The 20,511-nt window shown below is 45.5% G+C and overlaps 1 protein-coding gene across 6 annotated transcripts in view; it reads right to left on the minus strand.

The window, feature by feature from the left end:
- The window catches only part of LOC141100392 (RING finger protein 112-like), a 235,905-nt gene that overhangs the window by 122,052 nt on the left and 93,342 nt on the right, over positions 1 to 20,511 (minus strand). For all 6 annotated transcript variants that reach the window (XM_073588856.1, XM_073588853.1, XM_073588854.1 and 3 more), the window contains 2 exons: positions 12,811 to 12,948; positions 12,141 to 12,245 (listed from right to left, as the gene is read on the minus strand). In XM_073588856.1, the coding sequence (XP_073444957.1) occupies positions 12,141 to 12,245; positions 12,811 to 12,948 (243 nt within the window). The remainder of the gene's footprint in view (positions 1 to 12,140; positions 12,246 to 12,810; positions 12,949 to 20,511) is intronic.

Genomic DNA, 20,511 nt, shown 5'->3' on the forward strand with positions numbered 1-20,511 from the left:
GCATAATAACCAATTATGTATTAATGGTGGGTGCACGTCTGTATTCAGACGTGTAGTGTAGAAGGGAAAAAGTGGGAAATGTGCTCTGGAAGCCGTGCTCTAGGTAACTGTGTTATTTCATGCAGAGACGAGTCTTGGCTGGAAGAAGTGATGGCGGTCTGTGCTGGATGAAAAGCAAAGCAAAGATGAAGGACTTCAGCTAGAGACGTCACTGGTGAGTCAGTGTGTTACCTGCACACTGACAGTAAATATAGAGTTCCTGTATACAATTGCACTTAGTATTGTGTTTTTAATTAATGATTAGTATTGTAGTATTCAGTCACTATCTGGTGGTAATATGTGGCCTGGTCATGGTGTGGCGCTATTTGTTTCTTGTATGTGGTATTAATCGGTGACTATGTGGTGGTAATATGTGGTCTAGCCATGGTACGGCGCTAATTGTTCCTTGTATGTGGTATTATTCGGTGACTGTGGTGGTAATATGTGGTCTGGCCATGGTGCGGCGCTATTTGTTCCTTGTATGTGGTATTATTCGGTGACTATGTGGTGGTAATATGTGGTCTGGTCATGGTGTGACGATATTTGTCAGGGTATTGAGCATGTTAATGTTCGGGGGGGGCGCTTTTTCGATGTTCACCCTGTTGGCAAAATTCCCTAGAAACTGCCCTGTACTATATGGAGAACTATGGGGGGCATTATACTATGGGAAGTGAATTGTACTACATGGATGACTATGGCATTGCATTATGCTATATGGAGCACTACGAGGAGTGTATTATACTATATGGAGGACTGAGTAATGTATTATACTATATGGAGGACTGAGTGTATTTTAATATATGGAGGGCTATGAGGAGTATATTATACTATATGGAGGACTGAGTAGTGTATTGTACTATATAGAGGACTGAGTGTATTTTAATATATGGAAGGCTATGAGGAGTGTATTATACTATATGGAGGACTGAGGAGTGTATTATACTATATGGAGGACTGACGAGTGTATTATACTATATGGAGGACTATGGGAAGTGTATAATATATGGAGGACTGAGGAGTGTATTTTAATTTATGGAGGGACTATAGGGAGTGTATTATACTATAGGGAGTGTATTATACTATATGGAGGACCATGGGGAGTGTATTATACTATATGGAGGACTAGCTGAAGAGCCCGGCGCTGCCCGGGCATAGTAACTAACTGTGGTTAGTTATAGAAAATTATAATTATCCTCCATCCCATAGTCCCGTGCCCATATACCCATCATACATCCACGATCCCATAGGCCCGTGCCCATATACCCATCATACATATCCTCCATCCCATAGTCGAGTGCCCATATAATCATCACATCCTCCATCCCATAGTCCCATGCCCATATACCCATCATACATATTCTCCATCCCATAGTCCCATGCCCATATACCCATCATACATATTCTCCATCCCATAGTCCCATGCCCATATACCCATCATACATATTCTCCATCCCATAGTACCATGCCCATATACCCATCATACATATTCGCCATCCCATAGTCGAGTGCCCATATACTCATCACACATCCTTCATCTCATAGTCCCATGCCCATATACCCATCATACATATCCTCCATCCCATAGTGCCGTGCCCATATACCCATCATACATATCCGCCATCTCATAGTCCCGTGCCCATATACCCTTCATACATATCCTCCATCCTATAGTCCAGTGCCTATATACCCATCACACATCCTCCATCCCAGAGTCCCGTGCCCATATACATATCCGCCATCCCATAGTCCCGTGCCCATATACCCTTCATACATATCCTCCATCCTATAGTCCAGTGCCCATATACCCATCACACATCCGCCATCCCATAGTCCCGTGCCCATATACCCGTCAAAGATATCCTCCATCCCATAGTCCAGTGCCCATATACCCATCACACATCCTCCATTCCATAGTCCGTGCCCATATACATATCAGCCATCCCATAGTCCCGTGCCCATATACCCGTCATACATATCCTCCATCCCATAGTCCAGTGCCCATATACCCATCACACATCCTCCATCCCATAGTCCCGTTCCCATATACCCATCATACATATCCTCCATCCCATAGTCCGGTGCCCATATACTCATCACACATCCTCCATTCCATAGTCAACCATTATGACATCATAATGAGCGGCAGCAGGGCTTTCAACCTTTGATGACATCAGCGTCGCCATGGCAACCATTATGACATCATAATGAGGGGCGGGGCTTGATACGCACACACTGCTTCCCCAGTATGCAAATAGGCGCATTGTTACATCACAATGAGGGGCGGGGCTTGACGCACACAACCTTTTCCCCCCAGTATGTAGATAGGGGCAAAATTGTTTGGTGAATTGGAACGCGCAGGGTTAAAATTTCGCCTCACAACATAGCTTAGGACGCTCTCGGGGTCCAGACGTGTGACTGTGCCAAATTTTGTGGCTGTAGCTGCGACGGTGCGGATGCCTATCCCGGACATACACACATATACACACACACACACACACACACACATACACACATACATACACACATACATTCACACTTTGAGCTTTATATATTAGACTATGAGGAGTGTATTATACGTATTATACTATATGGAGGACTGTGGGGCACATTATAATATATGGAGGACTATGGGGTGTTGTAACGGGGTCTACCCAAGCTGGGGTACCTCTTTCAGTACCACCCCGTGTTTTCGGAGGTCCACTCTGCGTTGGCTGGAGTCTGAATGAATGACGCTGGCTGGAATTCCCTGTTTACATGGGCGCATATAAAAGATCACTGCTTCTCCATGTATTTCCAGTCTGACAACACTTTACTCACAGGACACAGAATATATCACACAGATACAGAGGGACGGCCAATAGAAAAGCGGCAGGCCAGACATACATTACAAAAGCCGCAGGTGGCCGGAGCCTGCCGATGTTTACTGTGGAAATTACAAAGGTGGGGGGAGGGCGGACAAAAGGAGAATATCGTGTCCCCTCTGCCCAGGGGCGCAGCCTGAGAGCTGATGCATTAGGGACATGCATCTCACATAGAACCTATTATACATCCATATAACTGCACAACATATTCTGGGTGCTAAGTGGTTCTGTAACACGTAACAGGTGTATTATACTAAACAAGCAAAATGCTGCATATTCATTGAGTGATTGGATTGTTTATGCCGGACAAAAATCATTGTTCTCAGCAGCACATCGCCCGGTGTAAACTGTAGATGTGCTGCTGATAACATGATACTGTATGGGGACAGATTGATCTAATAGTGATTGTTCTGTTCCCATCATTCTTTGTCAGTTGGTGTAAAGAGGCCATGAAACAAGTGTTGAACGACTTTATTATTGTCGATCACACTCGTTTAGCGGCCTGAACTCAGAGCACATAAATACAACAGAAATGCTTCTGTGTGATGTGCAATATGTTAGCATTTGGGGCCCCATTTTAAACTTTTGCCTAGGGCCCCACTTTGCCTAAAACTGGCCCTGTTACCTGGGCATGTGTTGTGTGTGTGACATGGTCAGACACATCCTGTTTAATTTATGAAGGAGGGACTCTGAAACTCACAAAGCCTATGCAGACAATGCAAGAACTGACAAAAATTAGAAGGAAGAGGTACTCCGATACACCCTTTATTAGAAATAAAGAAGGGCCTTATATACATTATTTTAATTTTTCAGCTAATGGGACTCCTAGACTCAACAATTAGAAGGAGGGACTGCAATACACCCTAGAACATACGTAGAGGAGGGCCTAAGAAAACATTTTTTCCCATTTTTAAGGAGTGGGACTCCTAGACTAGTAAAGCCTATGCACTAAGTGCAAGAGCTGAAATACATTAAGTGAATTGTAGTGGTAGGCCTGATACAAATCCTGTAAAACTTAAGAAGGAGGGCATCATACACAGCCTGGAAAAATTATAAGCGACGGATGCCTAATGACCCTCTAAAAATTATGAGTGAGGGACACCTAATAACCTTTTAAAAATTGTAAGCGAAGTCTGACTGTTTACCCTCTAAAAATTATGAGCGAGAACCGCATGATGACGTTGTAAAAATATGGAACAAGGGCCACATGATAATCCTGTATATATGGTGAAGGAGGAGGACAAGAAAAAGAAGAAACCATGAACCATATACCCTTTTTTGGCTGAGGAGGGATGTATGGGAATACACTAGAAAACAAGGAACAGTTGAATTGGCTTTGTGTTCTGCTGCTGTGGGTTTGAGAAGTTTGACCAATCCAGGCCTTGTTCATTTTGATAAGAGTCAGCCTATCAGCATTTTCAGTTGACAGGAGGATGCGCCTATCAGTTATTATGCTACCAGCGGCACTAAAAACCCCCTTCGACAAAATGCTAGTGACAGGGCAGGTCAGCATCTCCAAGGCATAGCGAGACAGTTCATGCCACGTGTCCAGCTGGGATACACAACAGTTGTTTGACACAGAGGAATCATGAAGGATGCTGGTACGGTCGCCTAGGTCAGACTACCCCACGCATCAGGGTCTGGGCACTGGGAGGGTCTAATGACACTGTCCCAGAACTTTGCTAGTCTTCCCCTGGCTCTTTTGGACCTGGTGTGTGTCACCCTTGTCTCTCTTCCTTGGTTTCTCAAGGAACTCTGACCTCAGAGTTGTCATATGGGAATTTTTGTACTAATTGTTCCACAAGGGCCTTTTGGTATTGCACCATTTTACTAGCCCTCTCCACCGCAGGAAGGAGAGATGTAAAGTTCCCCTTGTAGCATGGGTCAAGAATGGTGAACAATCAGTAATCAGTGTTGGCCAAAATGTGTATAACGTGAGGGTCACAGGAAAGACAGCAGTACAAAAAGACAGCCATGTGTGCCAGACTCCCAACAGGCAAGACTACTCTGTCCCCATCAAGAGGATGACTCTCCATCTCCTCCTCCTCATTCGCCTTCTCTTCAGCCCGTACATGCTGAACAGACGGGATGAACCTGGTGTGGGTAGTACCCTCTGTAACGCAAGCAACCATCTCCTGTTCCTCCTCCTCAGCCTCCTCCTCCTCATTATCACCCAGTCCATGCTGAGAAGATGATATGAGGTTGGGCTGGGTAGTATCAACCAGTGTACTTTCTTCCTCCATCCCCAACTGGTCCACGTACAAAACTTCCTCTTTAATTGTGAGCAGTGAGCATTTGGTTCAACACAGAAGTGGGATGGTTATGCCGATTATGGTGTTATCACCAGCCACGATCTTGGTTGATGCCTCAAAGTTTTGTAGAATCTCACAGATGTCCACTTGTGCCCACTTGTCCATTGTTTTTTGCAGAGGCTGACCGGAATACAGACGGGCATGTTGTTGCTGATATTCATCTACTGCCCTCTGCTGCTCACAAAGCTTTGCCAACGTGTAATGTGGCATTCCAGTGGGTGGTCACGTCGCACACCAATCAGTGAGCTGGCACTTGCAAGCACTGCTGCAGCACTGCCAGACCCACTGTAGCTGACTTGCAGAAATGGGCAGACTCTCAGCATACATTCACAAGTAGCTCAGGCAAATCTGGGTAGGTTTTCAGAAACCGCGGAATCACTAAGTTGAGCACGTGCGCCAGTCATGGTACATGTATGAGCTTGACAAGCTTCTGAGCCACCACCAAATTACGGCTATTATCACACATGACCATGCCTGGGTGTAGGTTCACCCACAGATCTGTTTGGTCTGTTATACCTTTCCACAACTCTGCAGTGGTATCCTGTTTGTTACCTAAACAATGTACTTTAGTTTCAGCAGAGCCTATTGCCGCTTCACAGACGCAGTGCTCTCAGCTAGCGACTTATATGGATGACATGCTCCAAGATCACAATTTGGAGATGGAGGATGAGGAGGAGGTGATGCAGGAACTGGTGTAGGAGGTGGAGGAAAACATGATGGAACTAGGGCCCGTAATCCTCGGCATTGGTAGCACTTGTGCTGTCCCACGGTCAGACTCGGTCCCGGTCTCCACAAGGTTCACCCAGTGTCCACGTGCTGGTCATCAAGTGGACCTTCCCAGTAACTGCATTGGTCAGGGCATGTTATGGAATATGTGGCGCCCCTGAGGGTTCAGTCGCCACAGAGGTACTGCACCTCCTCCTGAGGTGTGGTACCCCACTACTCAGGTATGATGGGGACAACTGACCAAACTCCAGCACCTGCACCCAGCACAGACACCTTAGAACAGCAGAGCACCCTCTATGGCCCCTGCTTGGTTCATGAAGGGTGCTAGGAGGTGGGTGGAGCTTAGGTTGCACTAAAGAGCGGGAGAGTTGATAGGGAGTTAGTTAGTTCCCCAGAGAGGGATGGAGTGAGAGGACATATATGCAGCAGCCTCCTGAGAGCTGGAGCTGCTGGCAAGGAAAGGAAGAGAAAAATCAGTTCTTCAGACAGATAGAAAGGAAAGGACGGAACGTGTGGAGGAAGAGCTGGGGATTGGAACTAGAGCAGAGCTCATCCCTAAGTTTATGCGCCAAAGGCCGGGCACGGGTATCCGAGGCTGTGTGAATACTAATGGTTCTACAGAAGAAACCGGAGGAATAGGCGTTGTGACCACTTTATTCCCACCTAAGACTCAATGACACAGTAGCAACGTGTGTGAGCCGGGACATGATTGTATGGAGTCCCTGAAATAGGCTACAGCTGCCTGTCATGCGAGTGGAGTTCTAAGTAACATCAAGAAAGAGGAACTTGAGTGTAATTCATAACTACAAGTACTTCAGATTAGCGCTAGTAAGGAGACGTTCAGAAAAGGCACACGGAAGGGAGTGCTGGAAGGGTGTACTCCATCTGCCTGGGAGTTGGCTGAGCCTTTCACCTGGAGGACACGGCACTGAAGCGGACACCTGTGTATGACAGAAACGTGAGTAAAGCATTGGAACTACATTCAGCTGTGTCTCTGCCTTCTTCCTGCGTCAACCTACTCAGCACTGCTACATCTCTGTGCCTAAACACTACACAATCTACCTCAACATCTACTACCACTGCCCTGGGACTACAGCTCTGCCTGTGGAGAGCTATTACACCTCTGCTGCATCTCACCATCTGTCCCAGAGGATCTGCACTGCAGCGCTGGTCCACTTCTGACCAGCTACCACAGGTGGCGTCACGAACTTATCTACACATAAACTTTATTCAGCATCAATCCTCTTATTTTAAATGGACACCCAGGGCCACGGAGCAGGTCACTGCCACCACAACTCTTCCCCTTTAAGACACTGGCCCGGTAATGAGTAAAAACCCAACTGCCCTGTGGGTTCTCCAAATACGTGCTGGTGTAAGATGTGGACAGCACACCGTGAAAAATAGTGGCGGCTGGGGACTGAGTACCAAGAGATGGCCGTTGCCATGAGGTTGCAGAAATCCTCAGTGTCAACAAGCTTAAACATCTACATTTCCAGGGCAAGCAGTCTGGAATTGTGCACTGCACTTTATATTATTGCTTATATTAGTATAGAAGCTTGGCAGTACTATATTTTGGCAATATTCTATCTATATTTTTTACGGTCTGTTTGCTTTAATCTTTATCTTATACCCAAGTGTGTGTCCTTTTTTGTGATTTTATATTATATTTTTTACCCAGTTGTTACCATTTGCACAATTTGAGTATAATAAAGACTATTTGACACTACTTTGAGACTTTATTGCTCAGTTTCTCCCCCCCCCTTTTCAATGAGAGATGCAGGGCAGGAGGAATCCACACCAGTGATGTCATTCACAGACACTTACTGTGGACCCACGGTGCTTTGATGACATGTGCCTGATCGTGCTGGTGGTGGTCACGCCCCTGCTGATCTTAGTATAACATAGGTTGCAAATGACCATTCTTTTATTGTCCGCACTTTTTTTAAAAAAACTGCCAGACTGGAGAACACCTAACTTTTGGACTAACTATTTGCCACATATGGGGGCTCTGGGGAACAGTTGACAGACTTCTCCCTCTGGCCACCCTGTAAGGCGGACGACCGGACTGCGGGTACCTGCATGCCATGTCTGGAATGGTTGAGGCTGCATCCCGGGGGGGGGGGGAGCCTGAGTGAGCCGGACCTTCCCCTATTGCGCTAGTGAGTCAGACCTTCCTGCTGACCCAGGAGGGTGAGGAGTGAAAGGTAAAAAGCGCGCGCAGCAGCGGGGGCATAAAAAGGAAAAGCGCATGCAGGAGGTCAGTTTGGAGCTAATGCAGAGCAGCGTGCAGAGCAGTGAGCGGTGCGTTCTGCTTCCCCTGCCCTCACCACAGAGCACTGGCACCTTGACAGGCCGCACTGACAGGGTCCCCCGATGTCTGCAGAGGGACCGCTGCACTGAGGAAAGCCAGGAGTGCCACAGCAGTCCAGTAAGAGGGACCGCTGCAGAGACTGCAGAGCCAGGTGTGCGCAGCAGCAGCCAGGGAGAGAAGTGCTCCGTCCTGGGAGCACCAGCATCGTGCAGGCCAGTGTCCACCATCGCCTGTCGTCAGCAGCGGGGACCAGAGAGGGAGAGGAACAGGCAGTGTGTGCCTGGTGAATACAGTGGTTGTCAGCGCTTGAGTCTTGGCACGAACAGGCAGCACGCAGCGTGAAGAAGAAATGCAGCGCGTCCAGTAGCGTCCAGAGAACAAGGTGCTGTTCCATGTCTGTGAGTACAGTACACGTGCCACATAAGAGTGATCACATACGGGACTGACATTTGTGCCCTGAAGTTGCCACTCACTATTTGCCCAGGCACTTGTGACCTGACTTCTCCAGTGAATATAGTTGCAGAGCCATGTTGGGCTCTTACAGGTCTGTCAGCCACTGCAGTTTATGGACTAGGCCCAGTGGAAGGTACCGGAGACCGACCACTGCCGCCAGAAGACGGGGCATTGATGCCCACAGGACTTTTCTGGAAAAGCCACTGTACCAGCCGTTGCCGGCGCAATTGAGTTCTCAGCAGGAGTTACAGTTGGCGGAACTCCTGACACAAGTGCTTCACAAGAACTGCCGTTATCTGAACCGTAGTTCTTCCACTTACAATATCCTTTGCCATCTAAACTGTTGAATCCCCTGTTTAACCCTTTACCTCCCAACATCCTTTTCCATTTATACTGTTTAACCCTTTACCTCCCTGTGTGGAGTATTTCCATTATTAAACTTGCTAACCCTTGCTCTGCCTCCTGTCCGTCACTGCATCCTGCATACCTGCTTACAACCCCACTGCCTCTTTCTGCCTGATGGGGTGCTGCGGATCCCTCTCCCTCTGTGCTGCTGTCTTTGCTCTGTATGGCACCTTTCCAGGTTGGGTCAGTGACTTCATGGTCCACAAGCTCGTCTTCCACTTCTGCAATCTGGTCCTCCTGACTGGTTGACTTAACAACATCACTTGTTGGCAACTGTTCCCCATCATCATCTACCTCTTGAGACACTAATTGACGTTTCCCGCAGTCATCTTCTTCTGACCGTGGCTGCGCAAAATATTTGGGCGTCACTTCACATGATTGCCTCATATACCTTTTGAAACGTGCAGGGTGAGAGGCCAGAATCAATAAATGGAAATGTAAAGAGCTCCTTGTAGGGTCCGAGTGTGGAATCACTTGTCTCCTGTGAGTTGTTCTAGTGGGAAGGATGATTAGGGTGAGAATTATGTGGTCCAGGCTCTTGACTAGTAAGAATGGACTGGGAAACATACTGGAAACATTATCTGCCATGCAACAGACCTATTTGCACTGTTCTGGCTTCAGGCGTGGTGTCCCGCGCCCCCTGCAAAGTGGGACAGGAAGTTAGATCTCGTGGATGACCATGTTTGTTGTGCTCCCGCAGCAGGCATAGTTTCACCTGGCCCTCAGCCTCGGCCTCTGCGTGCACCATCAGCAGCACGTCCACTTCCCCGTCTCTTACCGCACACCTTGCACATTTTAAACTAGGTATTAATAGGGAAAAGAAGATATGTAGCACTGAAAAGGACTTTTGTTTTTAGGTTGCAGTAGCAATATACCTAGCAATATACCTATAGAAGGACTGTAAGGCAATTATCCCTGCCTATTTGCCTCTAATCTAAAACTATCCATTCTACACCAGCTATCCCTCTATGCCTAAATGCTGGTAACAGTGGTTTTACTAGAGAAAAAGACAGTTTGTAGTCCTGAAAACGACTTTTGTTTTAATGGTGCAGCAGTGGTATACAAATACTGCAAAAGCAATTAAACACTGCCTATATGCCTGCTCTAATCTATCCTCTCCATCCTATAACAACTCTCCCCGAACTGCTTCCAGAGGAGAGTGTGCCAAGCTTCACGTCACCGGGCCAAATATAAGACCCGATGACGCTATGTGGCCGGACAATCACAGTAATCCAAGTAGTCAACATGGCTATGACATTGCCGTGTATGGCAGGCAATCCTGGGTGTTTACTGGCTGTCTAACAGCCGTGAAAGATGTGGGACGAGGACTCGAACATGGCAATTGAGCACCCTTGATACTCGATCGAGTAATGAGTGTACCATAGCACCCCGATGCTCGATTGAGCATCAGGCAGCAGCAAGCAAGCTCACTCATCACTAATTATTGTAATAATTTTTGTTTCTATTGCTCCAACATATTCCGCAGCACTTTACATTACAGAGGGGACTTGTACAGGCAATAAAGACATTACAGAGTAACGCATAATTCAATATATACCAAGAGGAGTGAGGATGTTAGTCTTAGGTCATTAGCTGCATGGAGAAGATGGGTAGGGTGGGAGACAGATGAAGGAGGAGATGCGTCTCAATTTTTTTTTTTTTTTCTTTTTGGTAGTTTATGTAAGTTAATTTTATTGATCATACCAAATATGTGTTTTTTTTAAATTTTTTAACACTTGTTTTTAAATGGGAAAATGGTTGCAATTTAAATTTTTATAGATTTTTTTAAACTTCTTTTTTTAAAGTTATACTTTATTTGTTAGTCCTCTTCAATAATTTGAATCTGCTTTTATTGCTTACACTGTATTGCAGTATATAGTTAAATTGCGCTTCTCCGAGGAAGCCCAGCCACAGACTGAGCTAGATACTGTATGAGGACCAACATGGCATCTATGGGGGACTTCAGCAGAACTCCATAGTCATGATAATAACCCATCAGTACCCCACAATCGTGTAGTGAGGGGGGAAAAGGAAGCATGGTGATAGGCAACTGTCATGCTCAGCAAACTGGCAGCTTAGCCATTTGATTGTCGCTGTCGGTAATTGACCGTCACTTAAATGGTCAAACAGGAGCAATAGTAGCTAGTTCTATCCACTGCTTTTACATGCAGATGCTAGCTGTGTAATAAAGCCGCCATCTCCCAGATATGGTGCAGGCTCAGTTACTGAGCCTGCTCCACACGCTCCCTGTGACCATATGATTTAATTTTAGGGGACGTGAGGTTGTGTCAAGTACTTAAATGGGAGGGATTTTTAATTTTGCAAATTAGAGTTTGCTTCCTAGATTACTGGCCATCCTGCATAATCTAGGTAAGAAAAGTGCGGCACTAGCAGGTGCTTTGCTTAAGATCATGCTTGCGCCGCCGTGATGCTGGCCAGTTCGTTGGTCTGGCCAGCTTAAGTTTCTTTGTTCTTCCCCCTTACTGCCTCCAGCAGCCTGGTAGAGAGCACACTTTGGACCAATGGTGCGACCTCCATGCCACTGATCCAAGCAATTGTCAGCATTGTTACCACCCCCCATCATTTACATGTCAATATCAATTGCTGAATATCGGTCAAAGTTCAAACATTCAAAATCTAAAATTCATTATTTAACCTGTACGATAAATGCCGAAATTAAAAAAAAAATGAAAGCACTAGAAGCGATTAAGACGTCATATGTACCACACACTGGTACCACTAAAAACTATAGATCATCCCCCAAGAAAACAAGCCTTTATACAGCTCCATCAACAAAAATGTGATGGATCTTAGAAAATGGTGACACAAAGCAACAGTTTGTAAAAAAAAAAAAAAAAAATATATATATAATAATAATTTTGTAGAAGCAATATTATATATATAAATTTAGCACTGTCGTAATGATACACAATGAAAGCCTTTAAAACAAAAACAAAAAAAAATAAAAATATTGTCCCTGCCATGAAGCAGCTAATGATGAACGCCACTACAGGTATAATAAAGGCTACTTACAAGGTGCGAGCTGAGGAGCATGGTTAACATGCACATCTTTATGTTGGACTTTCTATCAACGCATATATCCATGGAACCTTCCATGTCCATCAGAAATACAGCGATCTGCAGGGATAAAAGAGGCAATGTTAGAACTTAAAGGGGACCTGTCACCTGATCAAAAATAACTAGTTTTTGCTCTTATTTTATTCCTTGTGCTCCCCTGAGTATTCCATTTTTTTGTACTGTATATATCAGAATGCCCATATCTTGGGAACCATATGATGGATTTAAAAAAAATTATAAACCAATACTCAATAGAGCAGCGGGAATAAAATAAGGGTAAAAATTGGCCATGTTTGACCTGGTGACAATTCCACTTTAAATTGTAGAATGCATGGCCTACGCTACTTCCAAATCCCTTACACAGCAGCTCTACTACAAACTACTTTTTATTCCAACCTGAAATCCCCTCCAGATCTGGCAACATTTTTGCCAATTGGTCAGAGACTACTTTTATCATCTACGCCAGTGATGGGCATTGTTTGAAGTAGTAGGCTTACAACAGCTTGGGAGGCGGAAGTTACACATCAGTACTATACCCAGAGAGCACAGGGCAATGACTGCAAAAGCCACAGGAGACTGTCTAGAGCTGAGAATAGGGGTATTTCGTCATTTGTATATCACTTACTTTCTGCCCATTTAGCCCTAAAATGAAGGGTTTAGTCCATATCCATATTCCCTTAGTAACTGTGTCTGGGCCAGGCTTCCAAGAAAAACCTTCCAATATCTCATCTTCTGCTCCTAGATCAAATCTATTAGTGCTCTCCTAAAAAGACAAATAAGAACATACAGTATGGATAGAACTTTTTTGAATTAGGTAAAGTACATTTATATATGTTGTCACATGTGTCACATGATTTAATCTCCTTTGTAATGCAAGCACATAATTCCCTAAGCCAGGAGTGGGAAATTAACTCTCCCGAGAGGCCATATGAGAGACTATGACTGTTGTGGAGGACGGAACCAATAGGCTAAACTGAATTCTCCTCAATATTAATATTAGCATATATTGATTACAATTCTTTTAAATCAATATTCATTGTATCACTTAATATTGAACAAAATTAAATATGCTGACATCCCCCTCATGAGCTGGCACAGACCTCCTATATACAGTATGAGCCCAAACACAGCCCCCTACATAACAGTATGAGCCCCACACATAGCCTCCTATATACATATTCATGCCTCATGCCTTCCTCATCCTGTTTTTTAATTGGTATGTCTGCTGAACCCCGCTTAATCCAGAATACCAACTGAACCCCTGAACCCTCATGCCTTCCTCATCCTCTGTTTTTAATTGGTATGTCTGCACTCTGTTTTTTCCCCTGACTTTAATTCCATATATCATACTTCAAATTGACTGTATGCATATTGATATACCCATGCTCCTCACACCTAGTCTTATCCTTCCATATTATCTTGCCTCTTTCTTCAACTTTGATGCTAGTCATATGTCCTTTTAACTGCAATCTGTTAATTGCTCCCTGCTGTGAACCGTCCTCCAGCCCCCTCCTCCTCCTCCCTCACCTGGCTTCATTTCATGGACATATGCATGGTATAAGTTGAACAGAGCAGGTCAGATATGACTTTAGTCAGATTTGACATCATTTGAAGTGACATCTTTAAAGTGATACATGAGAAATATACCAGAAATCGGTCAGACGGTAAGACTAACCACTGCTTTCTTACTTTACTTGCTTTTTTTTTTTTTTAAGATAAGATAATCCTTTAATCGTCCCACCATGGGGAAATTCAGAGCCTTACAGCAGCAAGGCAGGAACAAGTACAGATACAGATGCATAAGGGCATTACATTGACAGTAGGTAGGTACATATACGAAAAAAATATGCAACCGGACTATCACAACTTTGGATCTATCAGTTCACTGTTTGGGTCGTTCTCCATTTTGGACAGTGCTGGTTATACAGCCTAACTGCAGCAGGAAGGAAGGACTTTCGATAGCGCTCCCTCTTACATTTAGGATGAAGTAGCCAGTCACTGACAGTACTGCACATCTTTGTCACGGTCTCATGCATGGGGTGGGAATCATTCTGCACCATGTAGCTGACCTTGGCCAGTATCCTCCTGTCGGCTACTTCCTGAACTGGATTAAGAGGGCATCCCAGGACAGCGCTGGCCCTTCTAATCAGTTTGTCCAGCCTATTCCTGTCCCTGGTTGATATGCCACTACCCCAGCACGCCACACCAAAGAAGATGACTGATGCCACAACAGAGTTGAAGAATGATGCAAGAAGTGCCCCTCTAACTCCGAAGGCTTTCAGCCTTCTGAGCAGATAAAGCCTACTTTGGCCCTTCCTGTACACTGCATCCAAGTGATGGGCCCAGTCAAGCTTATTATTGAGGATCACACCAAGGTACTTATAGGTGTCGACTATCTCAATGTCATTTCCCTGAATGTTCACCACAACTGTTGGATTTTTGCCCTTGCGAAAGTCCACCACCAATTCCTTGGTCTTCCCGGAATTAATCCTAAGGTAGTTCCTCTGACACCACACCACAAAAGCTTGGTTAGTATCTCTGTACTCTCTTTCATCTCCTCCTGTGATGAGGCCTACTATTGCAGAGTCATCAGAATACTTCTGCAAGTAGCAGCTAGATGAGTTGCACTTAAAATCCGCAGTGTACAGTGTGAAGAGAAAAGGGGCAAGAACTGTACCTTGAGGTGCCCCTGTATTGCAGATCACCGTGTCTGACACACTGTCCCGAACCTTTACAAACTGAGGTCGGTTCGTGAAGTAGTTAAGGATCCAGGTGGAGAGTTGGAGGTCCACGCCAACAAGGCCCAGCTTGTCTCTCAGTAGACCTGGCTGTATGGTGTTAAAAGCACTAGAGAAATCGAAGAACATTATTCTCACAGTGTTCCCAGGTTTCTCCAGGTGAGAGAGAGTCCTATCTAGAAGGTGGATAATGGCATCATCCACACCAATGCCCGGCCTATAGGCAAACTGGAGAGGGTCCATATCCGAGCTCACTAGAGGACGGAGACGTGTGAGAACCAATCTCTCTAGTACCTTCATCAGGTGTGATGTCAATGCTACAGGTCTATAGTCATTAAGGTCTTTTGGATAAGGTTTCTTCGGAACTGGTACCACACACGATAATATCCACAGTTGTGGTACTATACCTATTCTCAGGCTCATATTGAATGATCTCACTCAGCTGGTGCCCACAGGTTTTGATTAGCCTTGCACTGATGCCGTCAGGACCTGCAGCCTTCAAAACTTTGATCTTATCCAGTTCTTTTGCAACCTGGGTACTTGTGAAGAACAGACCCTGACTCAGTTGACAAGTTGCAGCAGGGGGTGAGGTTATTGTAGCAGAGAGGTGTGAATGGTATGCAGGGGCAGGAGCAGCCAGTGTGTGATTAAATCTGTTAAAGAATAGATTAAGTTCATTAAGCCCCTCTTTATCTACAACCATCCTGGAGACAGTCTGTCTATGCCCAGATATAGACTTTAGACCCTCCCAGACTTCATGAATCCTTTTCTGTGACAATTTCAGTTCAATCTTTCTCTTATAATTAGCCTTTCCCTGCCTGATTAGATTCTTCAGATCTTTCTGCACCTCTCTCAGCCTGCCCTTGTCACCTGATCTGAAGGCCAACTTCTTCTCTTTGAGAAGAGCCTTTATTCCAGAGCTAATCCATGGTTTATTGTTAGAGAAGCACCTCACTACTTTTGTGGGTACCGTGTTGTCTACACAGAAATTAATGAAGTCCGTTATACAGTGTGTGAGACCATCTATGTCATCACCATAGGAATCTTGCAGCACATCCCAAGTGGTTGTTTAAAAGCAGTCTCTCAGAGCATCATCACTCTCCTCAGTCCATATCCTCACTGTGCGAGTGACAGCAGGTTCTCTCTGTACAAGTGGCTTGTACACGGGTTGGAGGTGCACTAGGTTGTGATCCGATCTTCCAAGGGGCGGTAGGGCTGACGAGGCGTATGCCCCTCTCACATTGGCAGAGAACAAGTCCAATATTTTGTTGTCTCTAGTGAGGCAGGTAACATACTGTGTGCAACTGGGTAGTATGGATGCTGGAGACACATGATTGAAGTCTCCCAAAACCAGAAGGAGTGCTTGGGGGTGAAGGGACTGCATCATGCTCACTGTGGATTGTAGGACCTCAGTGGCAGCATCAGCTTTCGCAGAAGGGGGGACATATGCAGCTATCATGATTACATGCGATAGTTCCCTTGGTAAATAAAAAGGTCTCATGCCCACAGCTAATAGCTCAATGTCCTTACAGCATGTTTGCTCTTTGACCACGATGTGCCTAGAGTCACACCATCTATCAATCACAAATATCGCCAGCCCTCCGCCTTTCCTCTTACCGCTCTCCCTTGTCCAGTCCGCGCGAATGAGTTTAAAGCCATCCAACGAGACAACAGTGTCCGGAGTACCTTCGGTGAGCCAGGTCTCTGTAAACAGTAACATTCTGCACTCCCTTAATTCCCGATGATGTCTGGTCAGCGCCGACAGTTCGTCCATCTTATTCCCGAGTGACCTCACATTGCCCATGACGGAAGGAAGAGCCTGCTCTTTAACCATTCTCACACTTGCCATCACCGTTTCTGCTCCAATAATCTTCTCTCCTACGCTATACCCAAACCCCTGCACCCTTGAACCAAGTAACTATCTCCCCCTCTCTCTTACCTCCCAACCTCGCTTTATCTGCAGACATACTCCTTAACCTCAGACCTCTCCTACTAAAATACAATACAAGACGATCACTCTCCTTCACCCACCTGCTTTCCCTTTTTCTGATTCTTCTCACTGCTGGTGACATATCCCCCAATCTTGCCCCCCCCGCCTCATAGATCCCACTTATCCTCACCCCTATCTTTCTCACACTAATAGAAACTACCGCAATCTCTCCCACTTAAAACCTGTGCCACTGACCCCCTCCCTCCTGCACCCTCTTTCCGGAGCACTTTGGAATGCTCGCTCCATCTGCAACAAGCTCCACGTGATCCACGACCTCTTTACCTCCCGCAACCTTTCCTTCCTGGCCCTCACTGAGACCTGGCTGACACCCCCTGACACAGTCTCCCCGGCAGCACTGAGTTATGGCGGCCTCCACTGTAACCACACTCCTCGCCCTGGCAACAGACATGGGGGAGTGTTGCGAGTTCATTTTTCCCTTCATCATTGAGGTCTGATGAACTCCCTCCTCTGGTGAAGGAAGGTAGTGAGACTGATTACCAAACACCTGGGCAGCTAGATGATAACTGGGTGGCTGGAATTGAGGACTGGATATAAGGCTGCCGACGCCCTTCTTCCTGGCTGGTGATTTTCCTGCTGGATTCTTGGAGATCAGTCTGATTCCTGCGTCTCAAAACTAAGTTTTTCTGCTCTGCTTTGTACTCTTCAGTTTTGTTTTTGTTTTGCCTTGTTTTTTGGGAGTTCTGCCATCCCCGGCTGGGGGTGAGCTGAATTCCATTTTTGTCTCTGATCTGTTGATCTTTTGCTCTGTCTTCAGAATATACCTGAGTGCTGATATAGTCTTTTGAAGCCTAGCGACTTCAGGGCCTGTTTTTCCTATCAGTCAGTTGGCTCATTTTGATAGGGTTTTTGCGGATGGCAGACAGCAGCTTTCCTATCCTGTCCTATGTAGTTAGCTTGGGCCCCATCGTTTGCTCAACCTATCTGTCTATCTGTGTTAGTGTTTTCATCTTGCTTCACCGTCATTATATGTTGGGGGCTGCCTATTGCTTTGGGGTCTGCTCTGGGGCAGTTTAGTTTTTCCCCTTTCTGTCTTTAGGCTATGTAGCTCTCTGGCTGTGATTGAGGGGTCTAGAGCACCGTAGGAACCCCCCACGGCTGCTGCTAGTTGTTGTGGATAGGTTCAGGGGTCTGCAATCCGATAGCTGCCAACCTCTCTGGTTTTTCTGGACTTAGCTGGTATTTTGTTTTTTCCTCCTTCGGTGACTCATCATAACAGAATCACCAGCCATACCGCAGATCCTAGGGTACTCAATAGCAGGAGAGAATTGTAAAAAAAAAAGAAAAAAGGAAAAAAAAAAAAAGAAAAAAAAGTGTCAGAATTTTTTTTTTTGTGTGCATATTTTTTCCTCTATATCTCTGAGGCCGTAGGTGGAATTTTTCTCTCAATGGAGATGAAGCAATTGTCTGATCGTGTGGAGCAGCTCGCTGCTGAAGTGCGGGGAATTTCCGCCTATCTTGCTCATTCACATGCTGCTGAACCAAAGATTCCTACTCCTGATGTGTTTTTTGGGGATCGGTCTAAATTCTTGAATTTCAAGAATAATTGTAAATTATTTTTTGCCTTGAAGCCTAACTCGTCGGGGAACTCCGCGCAGCAGGTTAAAATTGTCATCTCTTTGCTGCACGGGGATCCCCAGGATTGGGCGTTTTCTTTGAAACCTGATGATCCTATTCTGAATAATGTGAACGCATTTTTTCAAGCCTTGGGGTTGTTGTATGATGAACCTAATGCTATTGATCAGGCTGAAAAGACCCTGTTGGCATTAAGCCAGGGTCGGGATTCGGCAGAGTTGTACTGTCAAAAATTCCGAAAGTGGGCGGTCCTTACTACCTGGAATGATAATGCCTTGGCAGCCCTCTTTCGGAAGGGTTTGTCAGAAACTGTAAAATATACTATGGTGGGATTTCCTGTTCCCTCTGGTCTTGACGATTCTATGTCATTAGCCATTCAGGTGGATTGGCGTTTACGTGAACGCAAAACTACACGAGAGATGTTGCCACCTGTTGAACAAATGTCTGAACCTATGCAATGTGATAGAGTTTTGTCTAGGGTGCAACGTCAGGAGTTCAGAAGGCGTAATAAGCTGTGTTTTTTTGTGGAGATGCCTCGCATATTATTTCTGTCTGCCCTAAACGAGAGAAACGTTGTGCATACACGTTTTCTGTGGGTGGTGTTCAACCTAAGTTTCTTCTGGCAATTACTCTGATCTGCTCCCTGTCCACATTTTCCACCAAGGCTTTTGTGGATTCAGGAGCAGCTCTGAACCTGATGGACTTGGATTTTGTTAAACGTTGTGGATTTCCTATGACACCTCTGCGGACGCCTATCCCTTTGAGGGGTATTGATGCTACTCCTTTGGCGAAGAATAAACCTCAGTTTTGGACCCAGGTGGTAATGCGGGTCTCCCCAGACCATCAAGAAAATTGCAGATTTTTGGTGTTGCATAATTTGCATGATACCATTGTTCTGGGGTTTCCCTGGTTGCAAATCCATAATCCAGTTCTGGATTGGAAATCTTTGTCTGTGGTGAGTTAGGGTTGTCGGTGTGCCCTTAGTGATGCTCCTGTTTTCTCCACCTCTCCCCAGTCGCATGATGTTCCTGACTATTTGGCTGACTTTTATGATGTATTTAGTGAGAATGAGTCTGCATCTTTGCCTCCTCATAGGAGTTATGACTGTGCAATTGAGCTGAACCCGGGGTGTAAATTCCCCAAGGGTCGGCTTTTCAATTTATCTGTACCCGAGCACGAGGCTATGCGATCCTATATTAAGGAGGCATTGGAGAAGGGTCATATTAGACCATCCTCTTCACCCTTAGGTGCTGGTTTTTTTTTCGTGGCTAAAAAGGATGGTTCATTAAGGCCTTGTATTGACTATCGTGCCCTCAACAAAATTACTGTTAAATATCAGTATCCGTTACCCCTGATTTCTGATCTATTCTCCAGAGTTAAAGGTGCTTGCTGGTTTACCAAGCTTGACCTCAGGAGGGCGTATAATCTTATTCGCATTAAGCATGGGGATGAATGGAAGACGGCGTTTAATACTCCGGAGGGACATTTTGAGTACCTGGTGATGCCTTTTGGGCTCACTAATGCCCCTTCTGTCTTCCAGTGCTTCATGAACGATATATTCCGAGACTTTGTGGATAAATTTTTGATTATTTATCTGGATGATATTTTGATCTTCTCCAAGAATTGGGACTCTCATGTGGAACATGTTCGGACTGTGTTCCGGATTTTGAGGGAGAATTCCCTGTATGTCAAGGGATCGAAATGCCTTTTTGGGGTACAGAGGGTTTCATTTTTGGGATTTATTTTGTCTCCGTCAACTATTGAAATGGACCCGGCCAAGGTACAGGCCATTTATGATTGGGTTCAGCCCACTTCTTTGAAGGCCCTCCAGAAGTTTTTGGGTTTTGCTAACTTTTATCGGAAATTTATAGCTAATTTTTCTGGTATTGCCAAGCCATTGACGGATTTGACTAGGAAGGGTGCTGATGTGCTGAATTGGTCTCCGGAGGCTGTTTCTTCCTTTCAGGAGCTGAAGCGAAGATTCACTTCTGCTCCGGTTTTGCGG

This window comes from Dendrobates tinctorius, unplaced genomic scaffold (genome assembly GCF_039654945.1).
Source record: "Dendrobates tinctorius isolate UK_male_01 unplaced genomic scaffold, ASM3965494v1 ptg000104l, whole genome shotgun sequence".
Taxonomy (NCBI): Eukaryota; Metazoa; Chordata; class Amphibia; order Anura; family Dendrobatidae; genus Dendrobates; species Dendrobates tinctorius.